This window comes from Molothrus ater, chromosome 8 (assembly GCF_012460135.2).
Source record: "Molothrus ater isolate BHLD 08-10-18 breed brown headed cowbird chromosome 8, BPBGC_Mater_1.1, whole genome shotgun sequence".
NCBI lineage: Eukaryota > Metazoa > Chordata > Aves > Passeriformes > Icteridae > Molothrus > Molothrus ater.
Genome location: NC_050485.2, coordinates 4,686,256 through 4,699,909, shown reverse-complemented (window position 1 = coordinate 4,699,909; position 13,654 = coordinate 4,686,256). Strand labels below are relative to the sequence as shown.

At 46.3% G+C, this 13,654-nt stretch overlaps 1 protein-coding gene across 7 annotated transcripts in view; it reads left to right on the top strand.

The window, feature by feature from the left end:
• The window catches only part of PCDH15 (protocadherin related 15), a 639,096-nt gene extending 627,657 nt beyond the window's left edge, over positions 1 to 11,439 (top strand). For 6 of the 7 annotated variants that reach the window (XM_054515533.1, XM_054515534.1, XM_036385473.2 and 3 more), the window contains 5 exons: positions 840 to 861; positions 2,196 to 2,234; positions 2,935 to 3,008; positions 4,451 to 4,583; positions 8,907 to 11,439. In XM_054515533.1, coding sequence (XP_054371508.1) covers positions 840 to 861; positions 2,196 to 2,234; positions 2,935 to 3,008; positions 4,451 to 4,583; positions 8,907 to 9,458 — 820 coding nt within the window. In that variant the 3' untranslated portion in view covers positions 9,459 to 11,439. Of the gene's footprint in view, positions 1 to 839; positions 862 to 2,195; positions 2,235 to 2,934; positions 3,009 to 4,450; positions 4,584 to 5,664; positions 7,084 to 8,906 lie in introns of all 7 variants that reach the window. The other variant, XM_036385480.2, reaches the window with a different exon arrangement.
• The last annotated feature ends 2,215 nt before the right edge of the window (positions 11,440 to 13,654 follow it).

The following is a 13,654-nucleotide window of genomic DNA, read 5'->3' as shown; positions in this document are numbered from 1 at the left end:
GTCCTAGGTTAAGCCTAACATTATTTTGAGCATTTACCCTTTCCTTCTTAAAAACCATCATAAAAACAATCCAGATTTATCCTAAAGAAAAATTCCAAGGCCTAAATTTTTGTTTTGCCGAAACCATTTCAATTTTCAAGCACAAAACGTGAAAATAGAGAACTTGACAGACATAAATGCATTGGTCGTGCCCAGGAATGGCTCCAAGAAAATTAATTAAACCAACAATAAATTTCCCATAAGATCAGAAGCACAAAGTCTGTGGCAAAATAACAGCAGATAGCAAAAAGAAAAAAAAGGGGGTTCTGCCTCCCCCACACTGAGCAAATGTTAGGAAAGGTGTAATTGGAATGATAATGTTGGTACAAGAAATTAGTAATACACGCTCCAGGGTAATTCCTGATGGATACAGAAAGTCCTGGAGAAGGAGAAGTTGTTTCACTGCTTGAGCAGACGTGTGAGGGAACAGAGTCCCTCTGTGGATGGTGGCACAGCAGGGAGGGGAAAGGACAGGGCCTCTCCCAATCCCCCTTTCCCTGTGCTGAGTCCCTCTGGATGCTCTGGCTCATGGGGATTGGGGATTTCTCCTCATCCATTCACAATCTAAAGCAGGGAAAGATCCCAAAGCATCTCCAACCTTTCTCATGCAACAATCCCTGTGTCCAGAGCAAACCCAAAGGAAAACATATTTGGTATTAGAGATATGTATTTCTTTCCATGCTAATTATATTTCTAATTACATTCTCTTTCACCCCTCTCCAGTGAGAATGGTAATGGGCATCTTTGTGCAGGCTCACAGCATTATACTAATTTATTTCTTGTCTTTTTCTGACTTCTAGGCGAGGATATGCACAGCAAGAGGTAAGGCCAGAGCCCAATTACCTTTCAAATATTGATTATACCAGTGTGCTTTTCCCATGCAGCCCAAGAGTGTGGGCAGCAGGGGAATGGGGGAGTCTCCCCTTCTATTCTGCTCTTGTGAGACCCCACCTGGAATTCTGTGCACTGTTCTGCAGAGGAGGCCATGGAGCTGTTGGAGCAGGTCCAGAGGAGGCCATGGAGATGCTGAGGGGGTCTGGAGCCAGGCTGGGAGAGCTGGGAATGCTCAGCCTGGAGAAGGGAAGGGTGTGGGGAGACCTCACAGCTCCTTCGAGGGCCTGAAGGGACACAGGGGAGCTGGAGAGGGACCCTGCAACAGGGACTGCAGGGACAGGGCACAGGGAATGGCTTCAGACTGGCACAGGGGAAATTTACGTGGGATATTTGAAAGAATTGTTCCCTGGCAGGGTGGGCAGGCCCTGGCACAGCTGGGGCTGCCCCTCGATCCCCAGCAATGCCCAAGGCCAGGTTGGACTTCAGGGCTTGGAGCAGCCTGGGATGGTGGAAGGTGTCCCTGCCCATGGCAGGGGTGGGATGAGCTGAGTTTAAAATTCCCTCCCAACCTAACCCAGTCTGGGATTGTGTGTGGGGAACTCCTGAGTGCTTTAGAGACCAGAAATTGAAAGTGCTTCAAGAAGTTCATGAGCTGTAGATCCCCTGGGGGCTGAGATCCACTGTGGCAGGAGTGTGACCTCCAGACTCAGAGATTGCTGCTGAAGGAGCTGCCAGAAGGAGCTTCCCAGGGAATTCCCTCCACCCTGATGTGTTTTCCAGTGTCACACCCAATCACCTGCCAGGCAGGGATGGGGCTCCAAGGACCTCCCTGCAGCTCTGTGAGGTCTGCTGCTCCTGCAGTATCATTTTCTCCAGAAATGAATAACAGGGAGAAGAGTTTCCTTCAGTACAATCTCATTTGATAATTGGAAAGTTCTCCAAAATACATTTCTATCACAAAGGTTGATATTTGCTGATTTTTTTTTCCTCTCTTTGCACAGCTGGTTTGTGTCTCTTAATTTAAATATGGAACTTAGTTCTCTTGTCCTCTGACAGAAGGTCTTGAGTTAAATATGTCAGGCAATCACCACAAAAACTGGGAAGTTGGTTTTGTATTTAGGCAAAATAAATGGTGGACTGTGAAAGGATTTTACTGCATCAGGAGCTCTGTGTTCTCACAGGGGATGGAAGTCTCCAGCTGCCTGCCATAAAAAAGTTCCAAAGGACCTATGGTTTCGGGATTTTTTACTAATCTTAGACACCAATTATCTGCACTTTAATTGTTGCTGCCTAATTAACCACTTTCTCATTTTCTTTTGTAGCAACAGCAGTTGCTGAGACCTTCTCTTCTCAGACCAGAGGTACAATCATTTTTCATTTCTTAATTGTTCTGTAAGTTTTGAAATGGTTTTTACATCATTTTCTAATAAGAACTTGTCTGTCTCAGGTAATTTTTTCCTCCTGGCTCTTAGATAAACAGCAAAGTTCTGGCATTGTGAGCCCAGTTATGTTATTTTAATTAAATACCTTAAATTTACTGCATCTTGGCTCTTCCAAGGTCAGGTTGGGTGGGGCTTGGAGCAGCCTGGGAGAGTGAAAGGTGGGAATGGATGGGCTTTGCGGTCTCTTCCAAACCACCCTGGGATCTGTGATTTTCCCCATGAGCATCTTTCAGTGGCTCCCACTGGCTTCATCCCACAGTTTCAGATTTCCCAGCAGAATGATTCCATTGCTCTCCAACTGCTGATTTTTTGCTGGTGTCAGTCAGCTGCTGATGGATTACTGCAGCTGGAGCTGAGCTGAGCAGTTGGTGCTGGAAGCTTTAGCACCTTGCTGTGCAGTGCAATTGCAAATCTTTCTATTTCCAATCTTTTAGGCCCAAAATTATTTCCAGAATAAGCAATAAGAGCAAATGTGAGACATTGGTATTTTTGTGCTACAGGATGGGGATCATTTCTGCAGTCAGAAGAAGTAATTACATAATAAAGAATAATAAAATCAGTAATTACATTTGGGCCTTTTTCACACTGTTTGCATTCAATCAGTGTTTCTCTTTTCCAGGAGTTGAGTATGGAGTCTGGCATTGATCCAGGGCAGGAATACTATGGCCAGGATTACTACAGTTATGAGCACGGGTATAGTTCCATTTTTCCTCTTTATTTCTGAAAGTGCTGCTTTTCCAGGCTGGTGATGTTTATTATTCCAGCAGTTAATCGTGGGACTTCCCTTCACCTAAGGATTACTTTAATCTTTGTGTCCACAAAGGCGTGAACCAACAACAAAACTCTTTTCAGAGGTTAAGGGGGTGTGTGATAACTCCCTGCTTCTTCAGGGATGTCATTATTCCACTTACAGAGCGCACATCCCTTCCCTCATGCTGGGTTTATACCCTTAGTGTCTGTATTTCTGGTCCTGGAAGATTAATTTCTATCACTTCCTTCTCTTCTGTGTTCAGGGATTAATTCTTTCTTCTCCCAGTTTCCAGCCAGCTGCTGGCCTTTTAAATTTCCCTCAGAAAAACCCATCCTGCCTGGTGGCCTTTTAAATTTTCTCTCAAGAAACCCCATCCTGCCTTTAGGCATTTAAATTTCCCTCAGAAAACCCCATCCTGCCTGGTGGCCTTTTAAATTTCCCTCAAAAAAAACCCCACACTTCCTTGTGGCCTTTTAAATTTCCCTCAAAAAAAACCCCACACTTCCTTGTGGCCTTTTAAATTTCCCTCAAAAAACCCATCCTACCTTGTGTCCTTTTAAATTTTCCTCAAAAAACCCATCCTGCCTGGTGGCCTTTTGAATTTCCCTCAGAAAACCCCATCCTGCCTGGTGGCCTTTTAAAATTCCCTCAGAAAAAAACCCACACTTCCTTGTGGCCTTTTAAATTTCCCTCAAAAAAAACCCCACACTTCCTTGTGGCCTTTTAAATTTTCCTCAAAAAACCCATCCTGCCTGGTGGCCTTTTGAATTTCCCTCAAAAAAAACCCCACACTTCCTTGTGGCCTTTTAAATTTCCCTCAAAAAACCCATCCTACCTTGTGGCCTTTTAAATTTTCCTCAAAAAACCCATCCTGCCTGGTGGCCTTTTGAATTTCCCTCAGAAAACCCCATCCTGCCCTGTGACCTTTTTAAATTTCCCTCAGAAAACTCCATCCTGTCTTTTGGCATTTAAATTTCCTTCTAGAAACCCCATCCTTATTGTTCTGATAAATCCCATTGGACTGCAGCTCTTCAGGAATTCCTGCTGACATTCCCCAGAACTGATCCCAGGGACCCTGCTCTTTCCTGCTATGATTGTTAAGAAAGATTCCCCTAAAAAACAGGTGGATTGAAGGAAGCTTGATGTCCTTAGAGAGGTTTTGACTGATCCAGCAGACCCCAAAATTCAGGTTACCCTGAGGGCCTTGTGGCTGTTGGAGCAGCAGGATATCTGGGATTTGGTTGCCACTGAGGGAAAAAAGGAGGGAGTAAAACAAGGAAAGCCGTTCCCATCGCTGTGGATGTGAACAAGTGCAGTGCTGGCAGTGTGGCGAGAGGTGTGAGCACATTTGGGCTGTCCTGAGGAGCTCTGGTGTCCCTGGCAGGTACGAGCTGCCGCAGTACGGGAGCCGCCGGCGCCTGCTGTCCCCGTCGGGGATGTACGACGAGTACGGCGAGGTGGTGGTGGAGAGCGACGGTGGCTACTACTACAGTCCCCACGGGCCAGCAGCCGAGGAGGTAAGGAACCAGCTCTGGAGGGATCATTCTGTCCCTTTAACAGCTTGAAGGGCCGCCAAACCTCACCAGTTGTACGCTGGAATTGATTGGAATTAGGTTTTGTGTAGATCAGTGTTAAGCGTTGTTGGCCCTGTAAAGTTTGTCAGCGTTAAATTCCTTTTGTTTTCTAGGCACAGAAAAGAATTGCTGGGTTTCTGTTAGTATCTACATCTGGTTTTAGTTCAAAGAAAAATCCACTTAGACTTAGGTAATTCCATTTTATATCAGTACCAAATAAAGAAACATTCCAGTATTTGTGGGGGCCTACAAGGAAGCTGGAGGAGGACTCTTCAGCAGGAACTGTGGTGACAGGACAAGAAGAATGGCTAAAGATTGAAAAAGGGAAAATTTAGCTTGGATATTGGGAAGAAATTGTTCCCTGGCAGGGTGGGCAGGCCCTGGCACAGGGTGCCCAGAGCAGCTGGGGCTGCCCCTGGATCCCTGGAGTGTCCAAGGCCAGGTTGGACAGGGCTTGGAGGAACCAAGCCTTGGGGATGTTGGAAAGTGTCCGGGTCCATGGAAGAGGGTGGCACTGGATGGGCTTCAAGGTCCCTTCCAGCTAAAAGCACTCCTGGACTCTTAAAGTCTATTACTAATATTCTTCCTACAAATTATGACTTTGCACTGAGAAAAGCAGTACCTAAACTCCTTTGTCATAGAGTTCACAGTGAAATCTAAAAAAAAAATTTAAATGTCAGTGGCAATCAGAAGAAAGTCAGTGTAAATGTTTATTTTGAGAAAAAGTCCAATTGTCCTGACTGCCAGATCTTAATCCATTATTAAATGAGAAGACAGAACATTTCAGTGTTTACCCCATTGCAGAGTAAGGTAGCTGTGCATTTCCAGCCTAATCTAGAACTTTCTAAACTCTAAAATTCCCAACCATTTCCCATAATTCTGGTAAGAAAACTGTTCTAAAACAGGTAAGTTCATTTTGATGCTGGGAAATAAATGTTGCACCTTCTCCTACCCTATTTTAAGGTACAGGTTTTCACAATAACTCTCTTTCAAGTGGTAATCAATTAATTTTCATAATTTTCAGGGCTTGAGTCCAGTCAGAGGCCCTCCCAGCAGAGGTATAAGCCAGGCAGCAGGGCCTCAAATGGAAGGGAGACCTGTAGGTGTTGGGATGGACCTCAGCCGTGGTCCTGGAAGAGGATTTAGGAGCAGCCAGGGAAAAAGGAGGCTAAGGGGAGTGATGCATATAAGTCGTGTGGCAGTCAGTGCCCACAAACCAGGAAGAGCTGAGTCTGCCCATTCCCGGTGGAAGAAAGCAAAGATATTCCCAATGATCATGCAGAAAGTGAAAGGTAGGAAAGATTCCAGCTATGCCAAGCTGCTGTCGGCTCGCCAAGCGGATGGGGACAAACCCATGATGATCAGGGGAAGCTACTTCCAGAAATCCACAGATGCCAGGCCCTCCATGAGGAAACTAAACCACGTGTTGAAGCGCATCAGCGTCTCCAAGAAATTCCAGGAGGGCCTCGGCAAGGATTTGGCACGTGGAGAGGAAGGGTCTGAAAAGGATGAAGCCAAGTCGGGAGTTTCAATCAGCATCACGGCAGAAAGCGAGCAGGAGGACAGTGACCACGAGAGGAGGAGGAAGAGGAGGAGGAGGCGCACCTCAGATGAGTCCTCTGAGAAGAGCAGCAGCTCTGAGTCAGAAGACAAAGACTACTTGAAAATAACCCTGGATCAGGATGAGGCCACGGAAAGCACCGTGGACTCGGATGAGGAAACTGGAGATGTGGGGGATTCGGATGAGGACTCTGAATCCAGCTCCAGCAGCGGGTCGGAGGAGGACTCATCAGAAGAGGATGATGATGAGGAAGAGTCTGAGAGTGATGAGGATGGCAGCCTGTCCAAGAGCTCATCCACACGGAGCTCCTACAGCAGGTCAGGGACCAGTGAGTCCAGCAGCAGGCGAAGCACGGAAATGTCCAGTGTGAAAAGAAGGGCAGGCAGCTCCCGTGGCAAACGCTCCAGCCAGAAATCTGTGAGCTCCACTGCCTCGGGTAGCGACAGGGACACGAGCTACAAGAAAACCTCGGGATCCAGCTACAAGAGCAAAACCTCCTCTGCCAGTGTGGAAATAGAGGACACCATAGAAGAGGTGTCAGAGGAAGAGGAAGAGGCAGAGGAGACAGGAGGTAGCTCAAACAAGGTGGTTTCTAAAACTGCCAACGCAAAAGCTGCTGCTGCTGTTGCTGGAGGGAGCAAAGGAGCGGTATCAGCTGCTCCTGGTGAGGACAGTGAGGAGGAAAGTGAAGAAGAGGCTGATCCAGAGGACAGTGACAGGGAGGACACTGCCAGTAAGAATGAATCTTCTTGCCTAGACAGTGAAATCAGTGCGACTTCCAAAGGTACCACAGGGACAAAAAGCTCAGGTAGCGCCACATCCGGGAAAACTGCCACGTCCCCTGAGACTGAGACTCAGAGCTCTGACACCAACAGGAAAGGAGTGAAAACAAGGAAAAAGGTGTCCCAGGAAAGCAGCCAGACCCAGTCAGATGAGGCCACGGGTACTGGAGTTACAGAGTCGGAGGCTACGGGTGATTCCACCTCCTTTTAAAGAGGAGTGACAGTAGGTGATGGTTTGCAGTGAGGAGTGGCTTTGTTTGCTGTGCCTTCTGTGTGGTCTTTCCTAAGCAATGCTGACAGGCTGGAGACAGCCAAAAGGAAAGGGCAAAGTGTATTGATCCAGCATTTCACTGTTCTTGGGAGAGAACTGTGGAAAACCAAACTAATTCCAGCCCTGTGGATATATATCTATAAATATACATACATATATATATACACACACTATAGATATACTCAGTCATAAATAAAGAAAGTTTTGTTTTCATGGAGCAATGAAACATGGGATTTAGGGAAGGATGCAAATGATGAGGAGGAGGATGTAAAGATCTAAAAATCCTCCATGTTTTCATCCTATATGTTAATATTGTATTAACACATTTGCTAATCTTCAGGTGAGTTGTCTGCTGTCAAGGTCAGCTCTGTTTGCAGGGAGGACAAGTGGAATTGCAGCAAAACAACATTCCCAAAACTGCAGGGGATAACTGGGAGACCTGGCATTGGGCTGTTTCTGCATCACAGGATTCAGGTTGCAAACACCAGTGATGCACAAGCCAGGAATGCTGAGGCAGGAGGTCCAAGTGAGCTGGGTCAGGAAAGGAAATGGATTACTTCTGCCTTTCCTGCCTATCACAGTACAGTGGTTTATTTTATTTTATTTTATTTTATTTTATTTTATTTTATTTTATTTTATTTTATTTTATTTTATTTTATTTTATTTTATTTTATCATCTCTTTAAACTCAATCCATGGTCACTTACCTGCCCCTTTGTGTCCCCACATAGCACAACATTGTATCTGCACATAATGTTTTCATGTAAATCTCACTTAAACTAAGCAGGAATGGATCCACTGGAATATATCCATGTGAAGAACATTGTCTGTCTTTTTGAGGAACAATAAAACAGGCATCCAAGTAATTTTTAGCAAGTTTAACTTCTCAAAAGCTGAGAGTAATCACTTATTTGTACCTTGCATGATTTTTTCTCTAAAAACTGGCTTTTCTTGTGTTCCTGTGTATGTTTTGCAGTGGGGGTGAACTGTGATGGCATCTTAGTGCTTGGATTATTCATTCAGGAAGGGTAATAGTTCTTTTCATTGTGGTGCAAGGAGTCATTTATTTTTAAAAGATCAATTATGAATTATAATAACTAGTGGGGGTTGTGTGCTCACGATAGAGCAATCACTGCTACTGCAGAGTCACAGCAGCGTGGAAATTGTTTGCATTAATTCTTTGAAAATATATTTAAGTTATATAAACCTAAAGCCTGGTTTCTCCACCATCTTCCTGAGCATTTCCACTGATCCCACCTGTCTGGAACAGTCACAAAGCCTTACATGGAGCTGCTCTTTTTTTGTAACCAGCCGGTTTTGCCAGCGCCACGCCTGAGATTTTCCCTGGTGTATGTCCCGGGATTTTCTCTGCTGGATGTGTGATGCACACAAAGCAGAGCTGGCCAGTGCACAGAATTCACAATGCAAGGGAAGAAAACTTCCAAGACCTTTCTAGAATTTACACCCTGGAGTAGTTTCTTAAGGTATCCCTCACACAGCAGCTTCCTCCTCAGGGCCCTCCCGTTTCTGCGCACATCCAAGGGGAAAGGTGAAAAATTAATAGAAACCTATGAGAGTCATTAATCCAAGAACAGAAAGGGCAGGGAAATGAACTGCTGGGTTGCCCTGATATTTCTTTTTGTTGTCCAACAGTGGGCCAAGAAGAAGAGGATCAAGTTGGTGGTGGACCCGGAGTACGAGACCAGCTCCACGGGCGAGGAGAGCGCTCCCGACTCCAGCCAGAGGAACCGGCTGAGCAACCCCGGCTTCCAAGCCAACGGCAGCAGCAACATCTACGTGGCCCAGAACGGCTCCGTGGTGCGCACCCGCCGCGCCTGCCTGGGCAACAATTTAAAAGTCACCTCCCCAGTGAGGCTGGGGAAGCAGTTCAAGAAACTGGACAAGCTGGCGGTGACGCACGAGGAGAGCGTCCCGCTGAACACGTTGTCCAAGGGACCATCCCCCGGTGACAAAATGAACTCCAGGCCGTGCAGTGTGTCCTTTTCCTCTACTATAGGGGCTGAAAATGTAGTGACAAAGGCCGGGGCGGCCAAACTGAAAAGCACAGACGAGCAGGAATCGGTTGTTGACCACGAGGAAGCCAAGGAGCCCTTGGAGTCGCACAGTGAACACACACAGTCCGACGAGGAGGAGCTCTGGATGGGCCCTTGGAACAACCTCCACATACCAATGACAAAACTGTGATTTTAGTTGATTTTTTTTTTTTTAATTTTGGTTTTTACTTCGGTTTATAATAAACTGCGCTTTTTATTGTCACCCAGGGGCAGACGTACGGAGTTTGTATGGTGCACATCCGTTGTCCATGACAAACGGCACGCTTTAAAATTCCCAGACAAAATTTGCACTCACATTGTCCTCCCCAGTTTTGACAGGCTCCCATTTCACTAAACACTACTTGGTTTCAATTAATGAGTTCTTTTTGGATCTGGAGTTCTTGTTTAATAAACAGTAAACTACTAATAAATGCACAGCCCCTATTGGTTTAACCCTCCAGACAATTCTACACCTGCCTGGCTTTGTTTTTCTGTATGGTACTTGTGGCTCTACTGTCTAGATTTGGGAATTGTCTATTTATGTTCAAGACTGATATCCGGAGCTCTGCCTTCTGACCTCAGAGTAATAAATTAAAAATAAACCCATCCGAGTCAATGGAGCAAATCCTCGGCTGCTGCTGGAATTTGAGTCCCAGTTCCAAAGTCAGAGCAATTTATGCAAACAACGCCCAGCTGGCAAAGTTATGGAATCAAAGTTCCTGAGATTATAGCACTGCCACTTAGAAAAGTGCAAGAGAAGCTGAAATAAGATAAAAATTGCAAAAGAGGAAGGCAATGTATAGCAATTAATCTTATTCAGAGCTACCTGGCCGTGGTTTGTTCATTTTCTTTTGTAAATTAGCTCGTTCCAATTTTCTTCTCCAGTCAATTTTTCATCTTTTCATCTCTTCCCACATCAGTTCTGTTTGCTTCTTTCCATGGTCTCTAGCTCCAGCTTTTGTGCTCTATCAGTAATTGTCATCCTATGGCTGTATTCCTCTGGAATAAAGCAGGATGATCCATGAGCCTGTGACAGTGGGAGGCACTAAAGAGGAGTTAATGGGAAGAGGATGGATCCATTCCCAAGCCCAGCTGGCTGGTGGGTTCAGCAGTGCCATCACCATTCCACTCTGCTAACTGAACACAAATGTGCTGAAAAGACAAATGGATCCCGCAGGGAAAGGAGAAAAAGGGAATATTTTATGAGGTGAACGTGCGCAGACAGATCTCGTAAGGGCAAAGGGTCTCAGGACGCACACACACACAGAGTTGTTTCCAAAACTTTTAGTACCCATTACCTGTGAAATACACGACATAAATTCAGGCACCTGGTTACAATTTCTGGTTTTACCTTGAGGTTTTGAGTATGTTGTCACAGCTTGGGCAGGGAGCTGAGAATTTTCACTGTTTGGTGTCACCAACACCCAAAAAAAGACAAAGAAAAGTGGTTTTCTCCAGTATGAAACAGCAAAAGAAAAAAAAAAGCAGAACCACATTCACCTGAGAAAAGTGTCCTGTTCTGTTGTGCAAACTTTTTTGGGGTAAAACCAAACCAATTGTGAGAACAACCTGGATTCCTCTGGAAAGATTGGAAGAGCCAGCAGATAAATGTGTGTAACTGGCAAGGAAGAGATTGGCAGCACCATTCTCTTCCCTTTCAGCTGCTGAGGCCTCACCACCAGGTCTGGGTGAGGATGGACCTGCTCTGGCAGTAAAAGGACTTTGTGCTGCTGTGGCTGTGTTGGGTTTCCCTTTGCCCAGGTTGTCCCCCAGCAGATCCCTGGGAATGTTTGTCTTTGGGAGCTGTCTGCAATGTGGTGTCCATGTGACTTCTCTGTCCAATACCTCCTTCTCAAGCTGAGGTTTCTGACCAAATATTTTGAGCAATGGTGCTTGTTTTCAGGCAAGAGAAATGCACTGTAGCCTCTCACACGTGGGGAAAACAAACCCACCAGATGTTTCTTTGCCCTGATTCCTTTTTCTTGGCATATTTGCACTTGGGACCGGCGCTAAAACAGCTGTTTGGAGTTAAGCTGGAGGCTGGACATACAGATAAGACTGATGGAAGAAAGAAAAAAAAAAATCTATTCTTTGAAATAATGAGTAAAATGTTATATTTTAATCCTGTTTAAGACACTGTTATTATTTCACTGCCTCACTTTTATTGCAAAGTCTGTCAGTTCTGTTCCTGATCTTCATTTTCTCCCAATTTTCTGAGAGGAAAACAGAAATTGTTTCTTTATTTCTGAACTAACATGTGAGCATGTGTAGCTCTGGGAAGGATCCTGGGGCTGGTGGTCAGTAGTGACATCCCTGCTTATTATCCAAGGGAAATTCCATCCCCATCTGCTCCTTTGTGCTGTCCAGGTGCTCAGAGCTTCTCCCACAATGCACAGAGATCACAATTCCCACTTTTTTCAGCAGTGAGGGGGCTGTGTTATCTAAAATTAACTCAATTTTAGCTAAACTTTTAAAAAATAGGAAAACTGTGGGGAAACCTTCCTCAGGTGGACAAGATTTGGGGGTGTGGGGGGTATTTTTTTCCCCTTTTATTTTCTAGAGGTGTCATCCTGTAAATCAATACAGAATTCCAAACTTTGCCTTTCGTGGGATGCCATGCCACAAATAACTCTGGATTTGAGGCTGTGAGCAGGCACTGGCAGCCAGAACCAACAGCAGGAACCTCACAGATTGAGCCAGTAAAAAAAAAAAAAAAAAATCCCTTTTATTTCCCTTTGGGAAACAAGGCATTAACCCAGCTTTGGATACAGGGAGTAGAATTCCAGATCTGTGCCTTGGGATGGCATTTACAGCTGTTTAAGCACCGAAATTTATCGGGCTGAGGCGAGGCACGAGCAGCTTCCCCTGAGTGGCAGAAGCACTCGCTGGTGGATCAAGGTGATAATGACCCCTCCTGCCACTGATTTAACTCCTGCACTTCTCCAAGCAGGATTTTGTGGCTTAGCACAGCATCTGGTACAGTTTCAGACCAGGGAAGATCCAAATGAGAAATTCTGGGGTTGTGGTAGGGTAGTGTAATTCCTACTGGGAGGGGAGAAGGAAAGCAAGGTGGAAAATTGAATTATTCTTATTTTCTCCCTTGTTTAAGTATTTACTACTTAAGAGTGTAAAGAAAGCCCCACAGATCTGTCAGGGTTCTGTTGGAAAATCAAATATTAATATAAAATGTGTTTGTATTAATGGTGGAGAGTCCCTGCACCCAGGATTTGGAGTGAGGGAAAGGACAGTGTGGTGGTGGTGGTGGGTTACAAGTGTCTGTCTGCTGGCAGAAATGGCCCAGCACATTCACTCAGCATCCTCCCATCACAGCCTGAATCCTTCCAGAACCTGGAGAACAGTCAGCAAAATGGAAAAGGGATTGGAACACAAAAAAGAAGTGATTTTTTAGTAAATGCTGGGCAAACACCCAGTGGGAATAGGCCATGGAAATGCTTCCTGGGAACTGCCACCCATTCCAAGGGAATACTGCTTGATATTTACAGGAGTCTCCAGTGCATGACAGGGGTGGTTGTCCCCAAGTTCCTTCTGTGTGATGCTTTCAGTGGCTGGGAAGTGGCTTCTTCATTTTCCAGCAGTTTACTCCAGGGGTAACTGGCAAGGTTAAAATTAGGGATAATTTCCAGCTGGGGGTAAATGTTTTCCTGCTCACCTTGTTCTCCTGCACACACTTGCTCACCCCTCAAATGCTGCTGCAGAAATGGTGACTTTAAAACTCTCCTGGAGGACAGGGCCACCCAGGGGGACCTGAACAAGCTCCAGAAGTGGCCCATGGGAATTTTATGGGTTTAACAAGGCCAGGTGCTGGTGCTGCCCCTGGGTCAGGACAACCCCTGGGATGGATCCAGGCTGGGGATGAGCAGCTGGAGCAGCCCTGGAGAAGGCCCTGGGGGTGCTGGGGGTGAGAGCTGGGAGCCAGAACCCCCCCGTGCCCTGGGCTGAGCCCCAGCGTGGGCAGCAGGGGAGGGGGGGATTCTGCCCCTGTGCCCCTGGGCTCAGGTGAGACCCCACCTGCAGAGCTGCCCCAGCCCTGGGGCCAGCACAGGAGGGACCTGGAGCTGCTGCAGAGAGCCCAGGGCAGGCACCAGGATGGGCAGAGGGATGGAGCAGCTCTGCTGGGAGGAAAGGCTGGCACAGCTGGGGCTGCTCACCTGGAGAGGAGAAGCTCTGGGGTGACCAAACTGTGGCCTTCCAGTGCCTGAAGGGGCTCCAAGAAAGCTGGAGAGGGACTTGGGACAACAGCCTGGAGTGCCAGGACACAGGGGGTGGCTTCCCAGTGCCAGAGGGCAGGGCTGGATGTGATCTTGGGAATGAGGAATTGTTCCCTGG